General features: G+C 52.6%; 7 protein-coding genes across 7 annotated transcripts in view; 3 read left to right on the top strand and 4 right to left on the bottom strand.

Annotated features, from left to right (window-relative positions):
- Window positions 1-439, top strand: part of SNOG_05972 (hypothetical protein) — a gene marked incomplete at its 5' end in the record, with an annotated part of 1652 nt that extends 1213 nt beyond the window's left edge. Inside the window, 2 exons of the mRNA XM_001796308.1 lie at window positions 3-83; window positions 135-439. Of these exons, the coding sequence (XP_001796360.1) occupies window positions 3-83; window positions 135-345 (292 nt within the window). The 3' untranslated portion in view covers window positions 346-439. The remainder of the gene's footprint in view (window positions 1-2; window positions 84-134) is intronic.
- Window positions 440-1065: 626 nt separating this feature from the next.
- Window positions 1066-3404, bottom strand: SNOG_05970 (hypothetical protein; the record flags this gene model as incomplete). Its single annotated transcript, XM_001796307.1, has 4 exons — window positions 1066-2428; window positions 2614-2685; window positions 2757-3170; window positions 3265-3404. The coding sequence occupies 4 exons, from the start codon at window positions 3402-3404 to the stop codon at window positions 1066-1068; spliced, it is 1989 nt and encodes a 662-aa protein (XP_001796359.1).
- A 354-nt stretch (window positions 3405-3758) lies between these two features.
- Window positions 3759-4647, top strand: SNOG_05969 (hypothetical protein; the record flags this gene model as incomplete). The annotated part of the gene is made up of 2 exons (XM_001796306.1): window positions 3759-4504; window positions 4608-4647. 2 exons carry the CDS (start codon window positions 3759-3761, stop codon window positions 4645-4647), a joined length of 786 nt encoding a protein of 261 aa, XP_001796358.1.
- Window positions 4648-4742: 95 nt separating this feature from the next.
- Window positions 4743-9016, bottom strand: SNOG_05968 (hypothetical protein; the record flags this gene model as incomplete). The annotated part of the gene is made up of 6 exons (XM_001796305.1): window positions 4743-4769; window positions 4819-5412; window positions 5465-6387; window positions 6409-8437; window positions 8489-8563; window positions 8840-9016. 6 exons carry the CDS (start codon window positions 9014-9016, stop codon window positions 4743-4745), a joined length of 3825 nt encoding a protein of 1274 aa, XP_001796357.1.
- Window positions 9017-9542: 526 nt separating this feature from the next.
- SNOG_05967 (hypothetical protein) lies at window positions 9543-9929 on the top strand (the record flags this gene model as incomplete). The annotated part of the gene is made up of 2 exons (XM_001796304.1): window positions 9543-9769; window positions 9878-9929. The coding sequence occupies 2 exons, from the start codon at window positions 9543-9545 to the stop codon at window positions 9927-9929; spliced, it is 279 nt and encodes a 92-aa protein (XP_001796356.1).
- A 197-nt stretch (window positions 9930-10126) lies between these two features.
- On the bottom strand, window positions 10127-13827 carry SNOG_05966 (hypothetical protein; the record flags this gene model as incomplete). The annotated part of the gene is made up of 4 exons (XM_001796303.1): window positions 10127-11599; window positions 11678-12462; window positions 12483-13305; window positions 13363-13827. 4 exons carry the CDS (start codon window positions 13825-13827, stop codon window positions 10127-10129), a joined length of 3546 nt encoding a protein of 1181 aa, XP_001796355.1.
- A 240-nt stretch (window positions 13828-14067) lies between these two features.
- Window positions 14068-15236, bottom strand: SNOG_05965 (hypothetical protein). The gene is made up of 2 exons (XM_001796302.1): window positions 14556-15236; window positions 14068-14503 (listed from the first exon to the last, which is right to left on the bottom strand). Exons 1-2 carry the CDS (start codon window positions 15196-15198, stop codon window positions 14157-14159), a joined length of 990 nt encoding a protein of 329 aa, XP_001796354.1. The 5' UTR covers window positions 15199-15236; the 3' UTR covers window positions 14068-14156.
- Window positions 15237-16294: the final 1058 nt, after the last annotated feature.

The raw sequence follows: 16294 nt of genomic DNA, 5'->3' as shown, positions 1-16294 counted from the left end.
AGCGCCACCCTCATCCTCCCCTTTCTCCTCGCCCAAACCATCGCCGGCGCATCCACCGGCCCCGTAATGTTCAAAACAGCACGGTACGTCCAATCACAACCAGACGACATATCACCAACTAACCTACGGTCAAGATACAACCCCGTTCTCCGTACAGGCTTCATAGCCCTGAACCCTCGGCGCCGCGCTCAAACTCATCTTCTCGCGCAACACACCGATAGCAGCGTATGTCTGTATCCTCGCAATCGAGGGCCTGGGCTCCGGCTGGGTGCACCAGCCCGGCCTCGTCGCCCTGCAAGCACTCAGCACGCCCGAAGACCGCGCCGTTGCTACATCAACACGTAATCTCTTGCGCTCGCTAGGCGGCGTGGCTGGCGTCGCCGTCTCCACAAGCCGGTGCAGTTCAGCGTCACTGAAAAAGCCCTTCGCAAGCGCGTGAGCGCGGAAATAGCAGGCGAGGTATTAGCTGGACGGTGGGCGGTGGGTGATGGATTCAAGGCGCATGTTATGGATGCACGGATGCAGGGGTTTCAAGCTGTTTTTGCGGTTAGTGTGCCGTTGATTGCGATTTGCCTTGTTGGGAGCGCGTTTGTGGATGATGAGGTTTTGAGGGGGGATAGGGAGGAAGAGCGGGGGTGTTTGACGGAGGATAGGGGTGGAAGGGTGGAGGAGAAGCCGGTGCTTTTGGGGAGGTTTAGTTGGGAGGGATGAGGTGGTGGAAGCCCATGGAGGAGGGACTGTGGCTGATAAACGGTGTAATGGGCAGTCAATTTAGTGATGGGGCATGCCAGGTTTGATTGTACTGACTATCAGGTGCTCAGCAACCATAAGTTTGACACAATTTTGGAATAGTCCTTCATCCTTTGAGTGTGCATGTTCTGATTGACCTCGGTCGTATTACAAAGAGCCTTCACTATCTAACGTCCACACTCCAACCTCGGTATGTATCTTTCGAGATAGCTGGCTTATTCCTTCGATAAACACCAAGTTATCTTATTATTGCAAAAAGCATAGTTTACGGGGTTCTTAATTGCTAAAGTACATATGCAATGTTCTGAGTACTTTTCAGATGATTGTCACTACTTTATGCTTCCATTTGCGTCTCGGTTCAGTACTTTCTGAAAAGATGCCAACTCGTTCGAATGCTCCTGGCTGTTTATATGACTTGATGAGGACCAAACCAAGGAGGTCGAAAGGACGCTCAGCAATGACAAGGAGATACCAATCTGGCGATGTTTCTCGTGCAGAGCCGGTGTTTTCTTTTCTTTCTTGAAACAAGTCCAAAAATAGTCTAAATTTTCCTATTTCCTGGCGTTTTCGCTGGCGTCCTCCAAACATAAACCGTTCTCCAAAATCTGCTCGCACGGAATTCATCTTTAGGAAGAGGCTACGGAGTCGAATCCACCCTGCACGGATTTGGCCATATCTTTCAGAACTCTCCAGGTGTGTGCGAACCTGAAGAACCTTCGCTGAGTCGGTTAACGGAAGAAAAGGAAAATAAATATTTCTTCTACTTGATACCCAGGACCAAGTTGGTCCAATGTATGTATGTGCTTCTGGCATAACAACAATGATACTAGTCTGCCATAGAAGAGCACTAGGTAATGAGTGTTCCCACAATCCAGCATGATATTCGCCTAGTGTTGAGCTTGGTAGGCAAGACGCGAAGCCCGCAATTGCTGGAAGTCGATCGGTCGGGTTTGTCAGCTTCCGCTGCGAATATTCTTGCACCACATCAACCCAAAGTTTCATCGCTTCATTCAACAGCATAGCAGACATCTCTTCGGGATTAGTGTAGTTCGTGAGCGGCTCCCGAATATGGGAATAATGGGGTCGATGCAGGTGCGAGCCTCGATTTGCGGTACCGCACTCACACCTACTGTGTGCTCTACATCTCCAGTACATTGAATGTTCCATAAAGTGGATCACTCGGCGGGCTAGATGCTGTTCCTGGAAACACCAAGCCCTTTCGAAAGTTGGGCTGCGGGCCCCGACATACGCCGGTGTGAAAATAGGATTCACGAAGATCGTCTCGATGTCGACCGCCGTATGATGTTCTATATTGCTCAAGTCTACCAAGCCAATAGATTGGCCCTCTTTTGGGTGTCGTAGCTGCTGGTGTCGCGTACGCTTCGATATAGGTATCTCGACAGCGAATGGCTTAGGGGTTCTTTCATGTAGGAAGCCTTCGTGAACGTCCTTGGCCAGATCTGCAGATAGCACCAGATCCGCATTCGAATATATACCGCCCATTTGACCAGACTGATGGGAGAAATCTTCCTTATCACCTTGTATGATGCATAAAGAGTCGATCCAGATGTACTCGTATCCCAGCGCCAGCGTTATGACAAGAGCATGTCGAAAGGTTTTGGGTAGTTTCGACACTGATATGCCTTCCATGTGCACTCTCAGATTGTCTTTTGTGGTGCTGAATACATCATAGACCCCCCAACAATAGCTTAATGCAAGGTAGGGGGTGTTCGGTGGGTGTCTCGTTGATAGTCGAACACACGATTTGGAAACTATATGTACTAAGCGATCTGGTACACTCGTCACGAAATTTGTTGCAGGATCTTTACAGTTGATCGTGGTTCTGCAGGCAATCAGACACACCATGCTCGCATGATTGCATGCGAGGCTGCAGAGTTGGTATGCTGTTGGATCAGGTCGGACTGTGGTACAGTCCTGGAGAACCAACTTTGTAACTTGCTAACAATGGACTTAGTAGAAGTTCAATAGTTGGTGTTGCCACTCACTCTCCGCTAAGTGTAAAAAGAGACGCCTCATACACCCAGATAGCCATGCTGCTACCGTCATCACGGTATTCGTGACGTGGTTTGATGCGACTCTTTGGCCCTGGAGCTTTACTTTGAAGCCTCACGCTGATCCACCAAGTGAGTTCCTCGATCATTATAATTGCTCTAGTCATTACATCTTCGTCTGCTGATTTAACGAACGGTGTCAAGGCACCCCAAAACACGTGGCATATTTGGCAGTCGCTTTCCTGTGCCGAGTATCGTAAAGCTAGAAGTGGAATTATGACGACATGGGGACACGTAGGTTCTATATCAAGCCGAAAGTTTACTTTTCCTTCGACCATGATTATGTCATAGCACACGAGACATTGGGTCTCGAGCTCTAAAACACAATGTCGTGTAGTGTTGACAGGACTGACTGGTCAGTAAGTTCCAGAAATACTGATGTAGTCATTTTCACATGTCCCATGACTGTTCAGGAGGGGTGGATGAAACGGTGAGTACGTACCGGTCGTTTGGTGCACTCGTTGAGTGTACGCTTTTAATGGCGATCTCTGAAGCAAGACCCGACGGTGCTTCTGCTGTTGCGTCCCCATCTAACTCATTGATAGATACTTCTCCTCTTATTGTATCGGTTTGTAGATCCATCGTAGGAATTATACTGACGGCAGAGAGTCATCTGCTCCAGAACGTAGGTAGGTGGTGACCGATCGCTTCGAAGATAAGCCAATTGCAGGGCTCGAGGACAAGCTCTCATATGTAGACTGTAGTTTGGCCAAAATGCATGATCTCAAAGAGCTCATAGAGTACAGCTATCCCGAGCTCGGATGAGGTTATGAGGAGTTATGGCTAGGCAACAGCAATCAGGCTGAGCCTGTGACGAAACAAGTTAGCGTAGGCTTACACAACCCCTTCTCGACTCAATCTCAAAAGCCTATCTCGCATGTTCACACCGATGGTGAACGGGAGAATCACCCCGCCTTAAGCTTTTACTCGGCCACAATGTTCAGACTATTCGACCTACCCGTCGAAATCTTCCACCTCGTGCTCTCCCATCTCGCCCACATCTCCATCCGCAGCGTCCTCGCCTCACGCGGGACCTGCAAAGTTTTCGAAACCAACATCCAAAAAATCCTCAAATATGAAATCGCAAACCTCGGCCATGCAACATACGCTCTTCTGCAAACACACTTTCCCACAATCTTAGACTCCTCAGCTGTCCCGTCCATTCGGTATCCCGGCAAATACGACAGGCTTGCACCACTGCGCAACCTTCCCTGGGCTGCAAATTCCAAGATCCGCGAACGCTGGCTGCGCCCTGAAGCAACATGGCGCCGCCTGCCTCTCGCATCAGCAAACGGCGCTATTGTGCGCAAAATGCAAGTCGTATCAACTTCTAGTCCATATAGTGAGCTAGACAGCATCAGCGGGTACGACGTGATGTTTCCGCGTCAAATCCTGCAGCGCGACTTCAAAGGGTTTCAAGACCTCGTGTCTGCCAGCAAGTACTACGGCCCTCCGCAGAGCGTGACGCTGGGCTGGCTATACGATTTTATTGTCTGCGAGCGGTGGAGGTTGAAGGAAGGCTGGGAGATGCATTTTGGGATTGGGGTGAGGGATAGAAGGGAGTTTAGGGATATGGGGTATCGATTTGCGGCGGGGAGTAGAGATAGGATTGAGGTTGAGGAGATTAGGGCGTATTGTGAGGTTGATGAGGAATGTGCGGTGCTGATTGAGCGGAAGAGCGCGTATGTTGAAGAAGCGTTACCGGAGGGTATGGACGTTTGGGGGCCGGAGGTTATTGATGAGGATCATGCTGTGAGTATACAATTCTGCTGACATGAATTACAGGGTATTTCATGAAATCCCTAAAGCCACTTCTGAGGGCTAAGGATATTGTATTATGTTTTGTCAAGGTGGTGATTAAACGTAGTATCGTACAAAAGTAGAGAATGATAGCATTAGCCAAAAGAACATCATATGCATTTATCGATCCAAAGCCTGCGCTTGACACTAGCAATTTGTTAGCACTCGATTCAAAAATACCGAATGTTCGACTTACCATCTGCCAATATACCCCCCTCCTCCTCAACAACCCCTGATGATCCCCCTTCTCCAAAACCTTCCCACTCCCCATAACAAAAATAACATCCGCCTTCTGAATCGTCGCCAGCCGATGCGCAACCGCAATGACCGTGCGCTTGCCCTCGCCCGCCGCTCTCTCGATAGCCTCTTGCACGAGTTTTTCAGACTCGGAGTCGAGCGACGACGTCGCTTCATCAAGCAGCAAGAGTTTTGGCTTGCGTAGTAACGCGCGCGCGAGGGAGAGGCGCTGCTTTTGCCCGCCGGATAGAGACATGCCCTTGGGCCCAAGGCGTGTGGAGTATCCGGATGGGAGGGAGGTGATGAAGTCGTGGATCTGGGCGTCGCGGCATGCAGTTTCGATTTCGGTGTCGGTGGCTGAATCGACGGAGAGGGCGACATTTTCGCGGATCGTGCCTTCGTAGAGCGTGGGTTCTTGGCTGACAAGGGCGAGTTGGGAGCGGTAGGCGGAGGGGGATAGTGTGGTGATGGATTGCGAGTTGAAGAGGATGGTTCCGTGCTTGGGGTCGTAGAAGCGCTCGAGGAGGGAGATTGTTGTTGATTTTCCGCAGCCCTGTGTGGTATGTTAAGAGACTGCAAGTTATTAGGGGAGGAGGAGGACTTACAGATGCGCCAACAAGAGCAGCGAATTGTCCTGGCTCAACTCTCAGATTGAGATTCGACAACACAGGCACTTCTCGCGACCTGTACGTAAAGTCCACATTCCGGAACTCCACACTTACACCTTGCTCACTTTCCTGGATATCCGACCAATGCTCGCCTCCCTCTTTGTTAGCTGCTCGCATACTAAGGATACGATTTGCAGCGCCTGTGGCCTGCGCCATATTCGGCGCGACAGAAAACCACATACCCGCCGCCATGGCGCCAAACACCGTGCCCATGTACACGATGAAGAAGTCGACAATGCCGTACTCTCGTTTCGCCAGCAACGTGCCGCCGTACCAAAGCACAAGAGCCATGCATGCCAGCTCGATACTATCACTACCCGCGAAGACAAGCGTGCCGAATCTCAAAGACGCGAAGGCTTCTTTGACATGGCTTTTGAGCAGCGACTCATACCGGTCGCCAATCATATCTTCCATAATAAGGCTGAGCACCGTGCGAAACGCGCCAACAGCTTCAGAAGCGAATTGACTGCTATTCTCGAAAACTTTTGCGTTGTCCTTTTCGAACTGGATCTCGATGCGCATGCGCATGTATCCCGCAGCAAGGATGATGGGGGCGGCGGAGAAGAGTCCCACGAGACAGAGCTTCCAGCCGTACACGAAGGCGATGATGGTGGAGCCTACCATGTTGACTACGGCAATCAGCGCGAAGGACATTTCCGTAGACATGAGTTGCTGCAGCTGTGTGCAGTCGGAGCTGAGTCGGGAAGTCAGTGAGCCAGGGCTGTGGCCTGTTTCGTCGAAGAAAGATATGCGTTTGCGAATCATGTTGCTTAGGTATTGTTGGCGGTAGTGGCGCGTGATGGCGATGGAGATCAGATGTGATGCAACGCCCAGGACGAAGTAGGCTACGCCGGTGCCAGCTGCTAATACGCCAAACATACCTGCCCAAAAGTTCCCTTCCTTGGTGAGTCGTGCGCCGTTGAAGGTAAAGACTTGGATCATGAAGGCGAAGAGGTATGCTTGGATGGGATAGACGGCGCCGGCTGCCATGATACCGATCACAGCGACGCTGTAGAGAACCCAATGGTTGCGTTGCTCGTACAACAGCCGCCCGAAGCTGTTAAACAGTCCGACAGGCTTGTATTCCGGGTCTTCAATCGAGGTGTGCCTGGCTCTTTCGTCCATGATCGACTTTCCGCTCTCAACGGAGGTGATCTTCTCGATTTTGGGTCCTTGAACGCCGTCCTCTTCTTCTGCTTCTATAGCAAGGTTCTGAGCAGTGACTAAGCCTCGATACACGCCCGTCTCAACAGCCACCAGCTCCTCATGAGTACCTTGTTCGACAAGTTTGCCTTGTCGCAGAACTACTATCTTGTCGGCTCGTCTGATAGTAGAGAGACGATGCGCAATAACAATAGTCGTCCTGTCCTTGGATACACGATCGAGAGCCTGTTGCACGATGCGCTCAGTCCGCACGTCTATCGCGCTGGTCGCCTCATCGAGAATCAAGATCGGCGGCTGCTTGATAATACTTCGAGCAATGGCAATGCGTTGACGCTGGCCGCCAGAAAGCTTGATGCCGCTTTCTCCCACGCGCGTCTCGTAGCCCTCTGGTAGTCTTGATATGAATTCTTCCGCGTAAGCCTCGCGACACGCTTCCTCGACCATCTTCATCTTCTCCTCCTTTGGTAGATCTTGGTACTGCGTTCCGCACAGACCATAGATGATGTTGTTGTACAGCGTGTCGTTGAAGAGGAATGGCTCTTGCTGCACAAGGCCGATTTGTGAGCGCCACCATTTGAGGTCGACTTCGCGCAGATCGGTGCCACCGATTCTAACAGTACCAGTGCAGGTGTTTGGTCCCAGATCGACTTCCTTGTCTTCTTCCGCCTCTTCGTAGGCAGCCTTTGGCGTCTTGTCCTCCGCTGGAGCGTCGGGTTTCTGATACCATTTCTTCTTCTTCGGTACTTGTTCACCATCAGCTTCCTCATCAGTAGTCTTCTCTTCCTCCTTCAGCAATGCAGTAGTCCCAAGTAATTCATACCACCTCTGCACAAGTCCCACCACCGTAGATTTCCCCGACCCCGACGGCCCAACAATAGCCGTAACCTTCCCGGCCTCAAACTTCAAATCCAGCCCACCAAGAATCGGAACATCCGGCCTACTAGGATACGAAAACGCCACATTCTCAAACGAAATGTCTGTCTCGGCGCTGACGTCGGGATCTCTCAGACCAGTGATATTCGGCACTGGCGCATCGATGGTAGCGAACAGCTCAGCAGCAGCTGAGGCCGCTCTAGTAATAGCCATGATGGGAGTCGCGACTCTCCCGATGTGCTGGACGGCCATCATGACGGAGAACAGCACGACGGTGATTTCACCGACGTTAGCGATCTTGCCTTCGTTCAACTGCTTGATGCCGAACCAGAACGAGATGGCGAAGGTGCCGTACATGGCCATCATGGACGGCGCCATCATCAGGCCCATCAGCGGTGCCGCTTTCCTCTCATTTGCGACGGCTTGGTCCAGCATTTTTTCATGCTGGCGTGCCAGTTTGGCCTCAGCGCCGAATGCCACAACAATGCGGATGGATGAGAACATTTCAAATGCCATAGCTGAAGCATCACCGTGATGTTTCTCGGTGACTTTGTGGATCCGGATGAAGGGTGGGACAAGTGCGCTATACACGACGAGGATGAAGGGCAGAGATGCAGATGCGACGAGGGTGAGGAGCCAGCTTTTGATGAACGCGACGACGTACAAGCCAATGACAAAGGCGAGAGATTGGAACAGCATGGCGAAGTGTTGTGATACGGCTAGTTGGACGGTGTTGGAGGAGGTGGTGATGCGTGTGGAGACTTTGCCGGGGCTGATGGTGTCGATGATGCTCACGGGCTGGGCGAAGAGTGCGCGCAGGTATGCTAGACGTAGGGCAGCGGATAGACGGAGGCCACTGATGCGGATGGTGATCTGTATTTCTATATCAGTCCAATGCTCCGTGTAGACAACGCGAATACTCACCATAGCCAAGTACGAGAGCACGAACTTGCCAATGAACAAGTACACTATGTACAGCGCCAGTTTATTGATCTCCGCCTGAAACTCGGATTGAGTGACTGTCGTTCCTGGAATGAAGTACTCAGTGAAGACGCCAACCAATTGCCCTACAACATGTCAGCTTCTAGAACCTCCTCAGTGGGGTACTTCTACACACCAAACACCACATTCATCAATGGCATAGCGACTCCCGAGCCGATCGAAGTCAAACAGCATACTCCAATAAGCATAAAGTCAAATCTCGTCCCGTATGCGAAGACGCGCTGGCAGTCCATTGTCAGCCACCCATCTTGAATCAAGAAGTAGAACACTTACGAAGTAACTCCCCAGACCACTCTCGGGCTTCTTCTCAACCGGCTTCGCAACATTCTCACTACTCTCCGCCTTTGCATCTCCCTGCTTCGTGCCAGCCTCAAGAACCTGTGTCTGCAACGCTGCCGCCTCTGCTCCCGCCGTAGCCGCAGGTGGCTGCAGAGCACCAGACTTCTCCATATTGAAGACAAATATCCAGGATTAAAACAGAGCTGTCATGAAGAGCAGAAGTAAACGTATGATACCTTACCAGCCTCAGTGGCTGATACTTCCTTCCTCCTTATAAGCGCACCCGCCACCTCCACCTCCCTCGCTCAATACAAGTTCTGATTGGTGCAAAAGGACGTCTGCCTGCTTGGCCCCAGCCAGGGCCCTGGATCTCGCAGATTCCAAGCCGAAAGCGTAGTTGTCGGGGAATAAAAGAGGGCCGTGAGGAATAAGCGAAATGAAGTGTATGGGCGTCCCGCGCCGCGGCGCTAGTAGAGGTAAAGTGCGAGATTTCCTAATCGAGCGATGGAACGCGAACGTGACGTTGGAGGCGGAATTCTGGACAAGAGGACACAAATGAATGCTCGAAAACAAAAAAGTCTTTCTTCAATCTGAAAGAAAGATTACTGTTATAGTCTCGACGGGTGTTGTAATTGCAAAAGTATAATGTAGAAAGTTCGTGCTGGCTGGTAATTTGCCCGAGTTGTTCATTCACGCAATGAGCAAGCGGCCATCGGTGTGTCCAACGGCCCGGTATACTCACCGACTTTGCGACTCCACGGAACGTCTGTCTGATGCAAGTAAGCTGTACACTGCACAACCATACTACGCCCGAGGGAGAAGTACATCAGCTCCCCAGTCTTACCCGTTTAGGAAAATTTCATGGCCAAGAGAAATCAGCCAGGCAGCGATTCGAGCTCCCGACATTGCCACACGGAGAGGGGGGTAAGGGGGATAGTACACGCATCGAGTCGAACCCGTCTCAAAAAGAGTAAAAGATGTGGAAAACAAAAATATACCTCGACTGAATTAAATCAACACTACAAATACAAGTTTTTTGTTTGCACCAGCAATGACAAGAATCAGACGTAGGAGTGACAAGTAAACCGAAACCCATGACCCTCACAATAAAGAAAACAGCAGTGAAGCCAGTCCAATCCTACTTTTCTCGCCCAAACGCCAACTCCACAAAGCCATAGATGGATGAAAAAAGCGGCTCAATCAGCAATACTCCTCGATCCACCGCCGAATTCTCAGCTGTTCGCCCCACCACTTCTTGCCCCTAAACGGAAGAACAGCAACCTAAGCCGCCCTCCTCTTTGCCAGATAATACGTGAGCAAGTTGAGATGCTGTTCGCGCGCGCCAGCCACCGCTCTCCAAAAGCCGTCGTTCTCCTGCTCGCCGGCGGGAGCCGCGATGCGCTCGTGCAGGGCGATGCAGAACTCGATGTTTGACTTGCGCACGTCGGCGTCCTGGTCGTCCATGCAGCGGACGGCGAGCTTGCCGAGGCGGGAGGTCTGGTCGGGGGAGAGGGTGATGTTTTTGGCGCCGCTGATTTGGATGAGAGCGGCGAGCGTGCTGAGGGCCATGGTTGCGGTGCGGGTTTGGCCGGCGCCGGGGAGGGAGGTGAGAGAGGATTTAGAGCTGGGAGAGGAGGTGGGGGTGGATGAGGGAAGGTCTTCGATGAGGGCCAGGACAGCGTTCAGACAGTCGGAGGTCTGTCCGTATCTGACGATCTCTTCGGCGGTGGTCTCGAGGTCAATGGCGATGTGCGATGTGTTCTCGTATTGTGCCTTGGTCTGTAGGACGGTGCAGAGTACTCGGGAGAAGTACTTGGCAGTCTCTTTTCGATATAGAGATAGCATGGCGCGGATGGTCGCCAGAGCTTGTACTTTCAGGTTTGCTACCTTGATCGGTGTTGTCTTCAGCTCCTCCGTAGGCACTTCGAGAAAGTCCAGGCAGGCGAGAAGCAGGCAACCGAAGTTTTCGTCATTTGCACCCCAGATCTCGTGGTTCGACCTGATCATATCCTGCATGCGGCGGAACATGTGGGACTCAACAGTACGGCTCTCGATCTTCTTGATGCCACTTGCCAGCAGTTGCCTGTTCTTGAGAACTTCGGCATTGTTAGTGTCGTTGCTTTCAGAATAAAGTACACTGCCGGTGCTGGTGGTCTTGTGATGGCCTCGAGGGCGGTCTTCGCTCGCATTGCCCATGACAGTGTCGCTGGATATGCTCTCGTTGCTCGGCCTGCGTTCGATATTCTTCTCGTTGATAGGGAGTTCACCAAGCACTGGCTTTTCTACCTCGTGCTCGACTGCGGCAGGCTCGTCGCCTACGAAAGGGTCTTCGAACACCTGGACTCCTTCCTGAGCATCGGTGCCGCGCGTGCTTGGCCGGTCAGGAGAGCGCACCCGTGGGCTACGCGTTGATGACCGGAACCCAAAGCCGTTGATGTCACCCATAGACTTCGGACTCCTCAACATTGATGCACGCGGGCTGGGAGCTGACAGATGGCTTGGTGAGTGCGTCTTTGGCGGTGTGTGGTGAATGGACTGTGCCGTTGGTCGCGCCAGATTTGGTATGACCATGGTGAAGTTGTCCTCATCTCCTGACAAAACAGTTTCATTGTCAAAGACAGCGCTCTTATCCAGTCCATTCCGTTGGCGAAATGGAATAGTGCCTGGGTCGTGGTGGCTCTGAGATCGCACAAAAGGCTTCACTATGGTCAATTCCAGGTCCTCGTCCTTGGATGCACTCGGCGCAGGACTAGCCTGTCTGGAACTTGCGCTCGCAGTTTTTTGGACTGTTGTACTTTGCCCGAGCCTGGACCTGCTCCGTATTGGGCTCACGTTGGGGCTGTTCTGTGTTTGCGCTCGAGGTCGGACACTGCTCTTTGGTGCGACAGACTTCTTCGTTGTGGTCACAGCTGGAGTCTTCTCAGGGGTCATCGATGGCGTTGTCTTGCCGTTTCCAGCACGGCGGACAGCATATGGATCTGCCGTTGCTGGCCTGTTCAGTTCTGGACGTCGGATTGGACGGCGCACCGTTCCACTCATCAATGAGCCGGTACCCGACGAGTTCTTCAGCGCTGATTTGGTGGACTCTCCGGACATGGCTGACGGCGGCCGTGCAGGTCCGTTAGAAGCGGTCGATGCAGTCGAGGCGGTCCTAGCACTCAAAGACTTTGTCGATGCCGATTTGACGGGCGAGTAGGTTGCGGCAGCAGACATGGGGCGTTCAGGCACTTTCGAAGCTGCCATCTTAGCTCTTCGTTGTTCGGCAATCTTCTCCTTCAGAGCATTTCGTGCTGCTCCGGCCCCAACGGACTTTGAGAACGAAGAGACTGCACTACTTTGGGATGATGCAAGGGAAGCATTTGGGTTGTTGGGATCTTTTTCCAGCGCCGTCTTTTCACGCTTCTCCAAAGTCTCAAACATGGCTTCGGCTCTTTGCGGCCACACCAGAGCGAAGGTCCAATACGTGCTACGATAGGCCTCGCGCACCTTGGGGTTGGCGTCGGTGACACCCTTGCGAATGATCTTCTCCAGGGTGTCTAGTCCCCCTGAGTGCTCAACGTGCGCCTTGTGTTTCCGGATCAACGTCTTGACCCAGCTCGCGCGGAGTGCGTTCGTGGCTGTACGTTCTTGTCCTGACCGGCGAAGGAAACGTGCTGTAAGATGCGGTTATTGTAAGACACGTTCGAAATAATAGCCTCTACTGTGACATTGCCGTTCTGCGCTGCAATGTTCTTCGTTGCTGCGCACATCTTGATGAAGCACTGTAGGAGAATTTCCACCCAAGGATCAATGGCGTGGCGGAGCGTCTTCGCAAGCTCTTGCACCAGCTGACAGCCATTCGTCGACATGGTCGTGCGCAGAGTGTTGGCCACTTTCAATATACCCTCCAGAAGCGACTTGATGCCTGCCACGAAAGCTCCGGGGAACTCGGCCGGGGCATTCCCCATCAGTATGCGCCTAAGCTTTGTGGTATTCTTGTCTCGCGCCAGCCAGTTCCCTTCTGACTCTCTGCCTTCAAACGGCGGCGCCATGTCGCGGAAAATGTCTTCGAGCTCGCGTTGTGTATAGATGTGTATGGGGTCCATTGTCACGGCTTCGGTTGGCGGGGGTTGTTCGGCTGCTAACGCATCTGCAATGCCGTGGTCGGGCTGAAGTGTCTGCGCTCGTTGCGTAGGTAGTGGTCGTTCTCTCACAGCCGGTGGTGGAGGAGGCATCTCTTCATGTGCACCTCCGGTGGCTGCGCCGTCCAAGTGCGCGGTAATATAGGTTGCGATCGCTTTCCGAACATTTGTGGACACAAGCTGCTTCTTGAGGTTCGCCTTGGCGTGTTCTGGCGCGCTCGTGAAGAGATCTACGACGGCGTGCTTAGCAGTGTCGCGCACGCCTGCGTCCGCGTCCTCGAGGTTGGCAATCATCTGCGCCGAGTAGGCCCGGAAAGGCAGGTTCTCGGTCTGGTTCATCTGTCCACACATTAACATCACATGCCGTCATGGTCGCGCTTCTCGCTGGAGACGGACCTTAACGACCCATGTCATCGACGTGTCTTTGGCGCGCGCGTTCGTGCCCTTCATGGCATTGTGGATCAACGTCTCGACTTCTAAGGGGCATAGCGGGTGCAGGTCTGCGAGGATCTGGAGGGAGGCGCTGCGATGGCTCTCGCGCGCATCGCCCAGCTTCTCCAGCAGCAGCGCGCACAACTTGGAGGACTGTGATGTTATGACGGCAGTCTCTCGTTGCAATTGGAGTCTCTTAATGAAATGGCTCAGCGTGGAAAAGCCCGTCGAGACGAGCGTGGCCGACGTGGTGGCGCTGATGGCAATGCGGATGCACTCAAAGATAGGAGCCTGACACTCTTCGGGAACGCGGTTGTGCTTGATGTTGGACTTGACATTGCTAAACAGCTGCAATCGCTGGTCGACGTTCGTAGACGGCTTCTTCAGCGCCGCCAGGAGCGCATTCGTCTGCTCCAGCATATCCGGCATTTTGATGTGTGTTGGTAGTTGCGGGGCACATGGATGGGGTGCGTGTTTACTTACAGGTGATTCAGGCGTTGTTAGGGTGTGGGTCGCGCTAGAGCCGCCGTGCAGCCAATCGCCTTGACAACCGTGCACCAAAGATCCCTGTATGACGCTGCATAGACCAGCGTGTCAGACTTCAGAACGACGCTTGTTCGACTTCACCAGAACCATTGACGTTGATCTCACGTGATAGACACAATCAGATCGAATGAGTCACTTGCATTGTTTTAGTTCACTTCGTTCATCGGACGACAGTAGCGACAGTCCTAGTCCACGTAACGCGCGATCAAGCTCTACTCGTCGTTCTGAGCCTTCCTCTCGTCCCAAACACCAATAGCCTCCTCGGCAGCCTTGACGCCACTGAGGACCATGGCTCCAAAAGTAGGGCCCATGCGGTTGGCACCGTCAACCTCACTGAGTTCCATACCACCAACAATGAGACCGGGAACCACCTCGCGGGTGCGCTTGACAATGGCATCTTCGGCAGTGCGCATGTCGAGGCCGCGCATGCCGCCGAGCTGGGGCAGCTGCTGCATGGAGACGAGGCGCTTGACGCTAAAGGCGCCAAAGGGACCGTCGTGGCCAGTAGTGGAGATGATGAGGGGTGCATTGATGGTGTTGGGATCCATGCAGGATTGGTCTGGCTCATGTTAGCGAGGTGTTATGTCAAGAGGTAGTAGATAAGTACTGACCATCGTGATGCATGGAGACAAGAGTCCAGTTGGTGACGACACCAGCAATACGAACGGCGTTCGGGTCGTTTGAGGTCGGAGCAGGTCGAGTGATGAGGTCCTCCACAGCAGTAGCGTTGAACAGCTTGACGTTGGGGAAGTTCAGCACCTTGCTCATCAGAGTCGAAGTGAACAGAGCAGCGTGCTTGACAACGACGAAGTCGCCCTCGTCCTCGTACGGCACGCCAATCTCGTTCAAGAAGAGCTCGGCGGGCTTGCGCATGACCATGGCACTGAAGAGCTGGCCACCGAGCCAAGCACCGCCACCGGGAGCAACGCCAGCCTCAACCATGGCGATCTTGAGATCGGGACGTTTGGAGGCCAGCGTGTACGCGGCACTGAGACCACAGGATCCGGCACCGATAATGACAACGTCGGACTCGGCGTAGGTGTCCAAGTCGTTGAAGTAGCGACGGGTCATGGCACGCGAAACCTGCGACTCGCGGATGGGGGCAAAGGTGAACTTCTCCCAGTTGTGCTCGATCTCTGCCAGAGACTTGGCCACGCCACTCGCAGCGGGCTTGACAGCGAGGTCCTTCTTGAGGCTCAAGCCATTGCCAGTGTTGGCGACGGGAATGTCGAAGGTAGCAGCAGGAGGAGACATGCTGAATGTTGTTCAGGGGAAAGCTAGACCTATAACTTGTTAAGACTATCCTCGTCAGAGGAGGTGGAAGCAAGAGCATGTCCTTGCGCTGGTATTATCCAGATCAAGTTATGACCGTATAATCTCAGATCGAATCCAGCAACTGTCCACTTTCGTTGTCTGCAAGAGCTCGAAATGAAAGAGAACAGTAGCTGAAGACGAACACCGGTTCATGCGTATACTTAGCTAATATACCTTGATGGCGATTGGATAATGCCCGCGTGCAGACAGTGTCTTGCATCGTGGGTGCCATACTGGGTGTTGAGTATCTACGAAGTCATTAGCAGGTCTTCTCATGTAAAGACTGGGGACAATTGAGTACGGATGAAAAGCAAATATGAGACTCAAGTCGATGAATTGGTAGAGGAAAGAAGAAAATGGGCAATCGAGCCCAAAGGTGATGGTTAAATACCCCCACGCAGAGCTCCTTCCACGTATAGCCGTTGAGGCGGGGTAGCTTTTTTGATGATGTGTTAGCCCCACTACAACTGACACCCGGTGGCATCTTCAGCCAAAGACATGACCAAGAAGGATAGCTTCGCAATGTAATGACATGGAAGCTGCATGGCCGCGGAGCCAGCTCCGGTGGAGGGGCTTACGTGATAAAAGACAGGAGCCCCCTTTCCTGTAATTGACAGATCATGAAAGGACATGTGCTAAACAGTAATTCAAATGGCGATTGCTTGGTACGAATTCCTAATTATGCCGCTTGTATCCAAATCTCGATGCACTGTACAAGAATTTTCGTGACGTCGCTGTGTTCCTATATATTAGTGAAGTAGCAGAGTTCCAGGATCAATGGTGACATTGGGGAGTCCAAGTCGTCATGAACATCATTAAATCGGGAAGTTAACTTCATATAGGCGCCCCCAGAAGACACGGCATCTGGTAGGGCTGCATAGTCACAGTAAGCAACTGTCTTTACATGCAACTATTTCCGTTGCAACATCGCCGCTGTTCTTCCGCCTGAAACTTGACGGGATGCCGCAAGATCACTCGTGTTGGTATGTCTAAGAATACCCGCGATGCGCACGACCGCTGTGCAGATGTTAATCGA

The sequence above is a fragment of the Parastagonospora nodorum genome (assembly GCF_000146915.1).
Source record: "Parastagonospora nodorum SN15 chromosome Unknown scaffold_8, whole genome shotgun sequence".
Lineage (NCBI taxonomy): Eukaryota > Fungi > Ascomycota > Dothideomycetes > Pleosporales > Phaeosphaeriaceae > Parastagonospora > Parastagonospora nodorum.
Note: the sequence above shows the minus strand (reverse complement) of the source record. Positions and strands in the feature narration are given on the sequence as shown.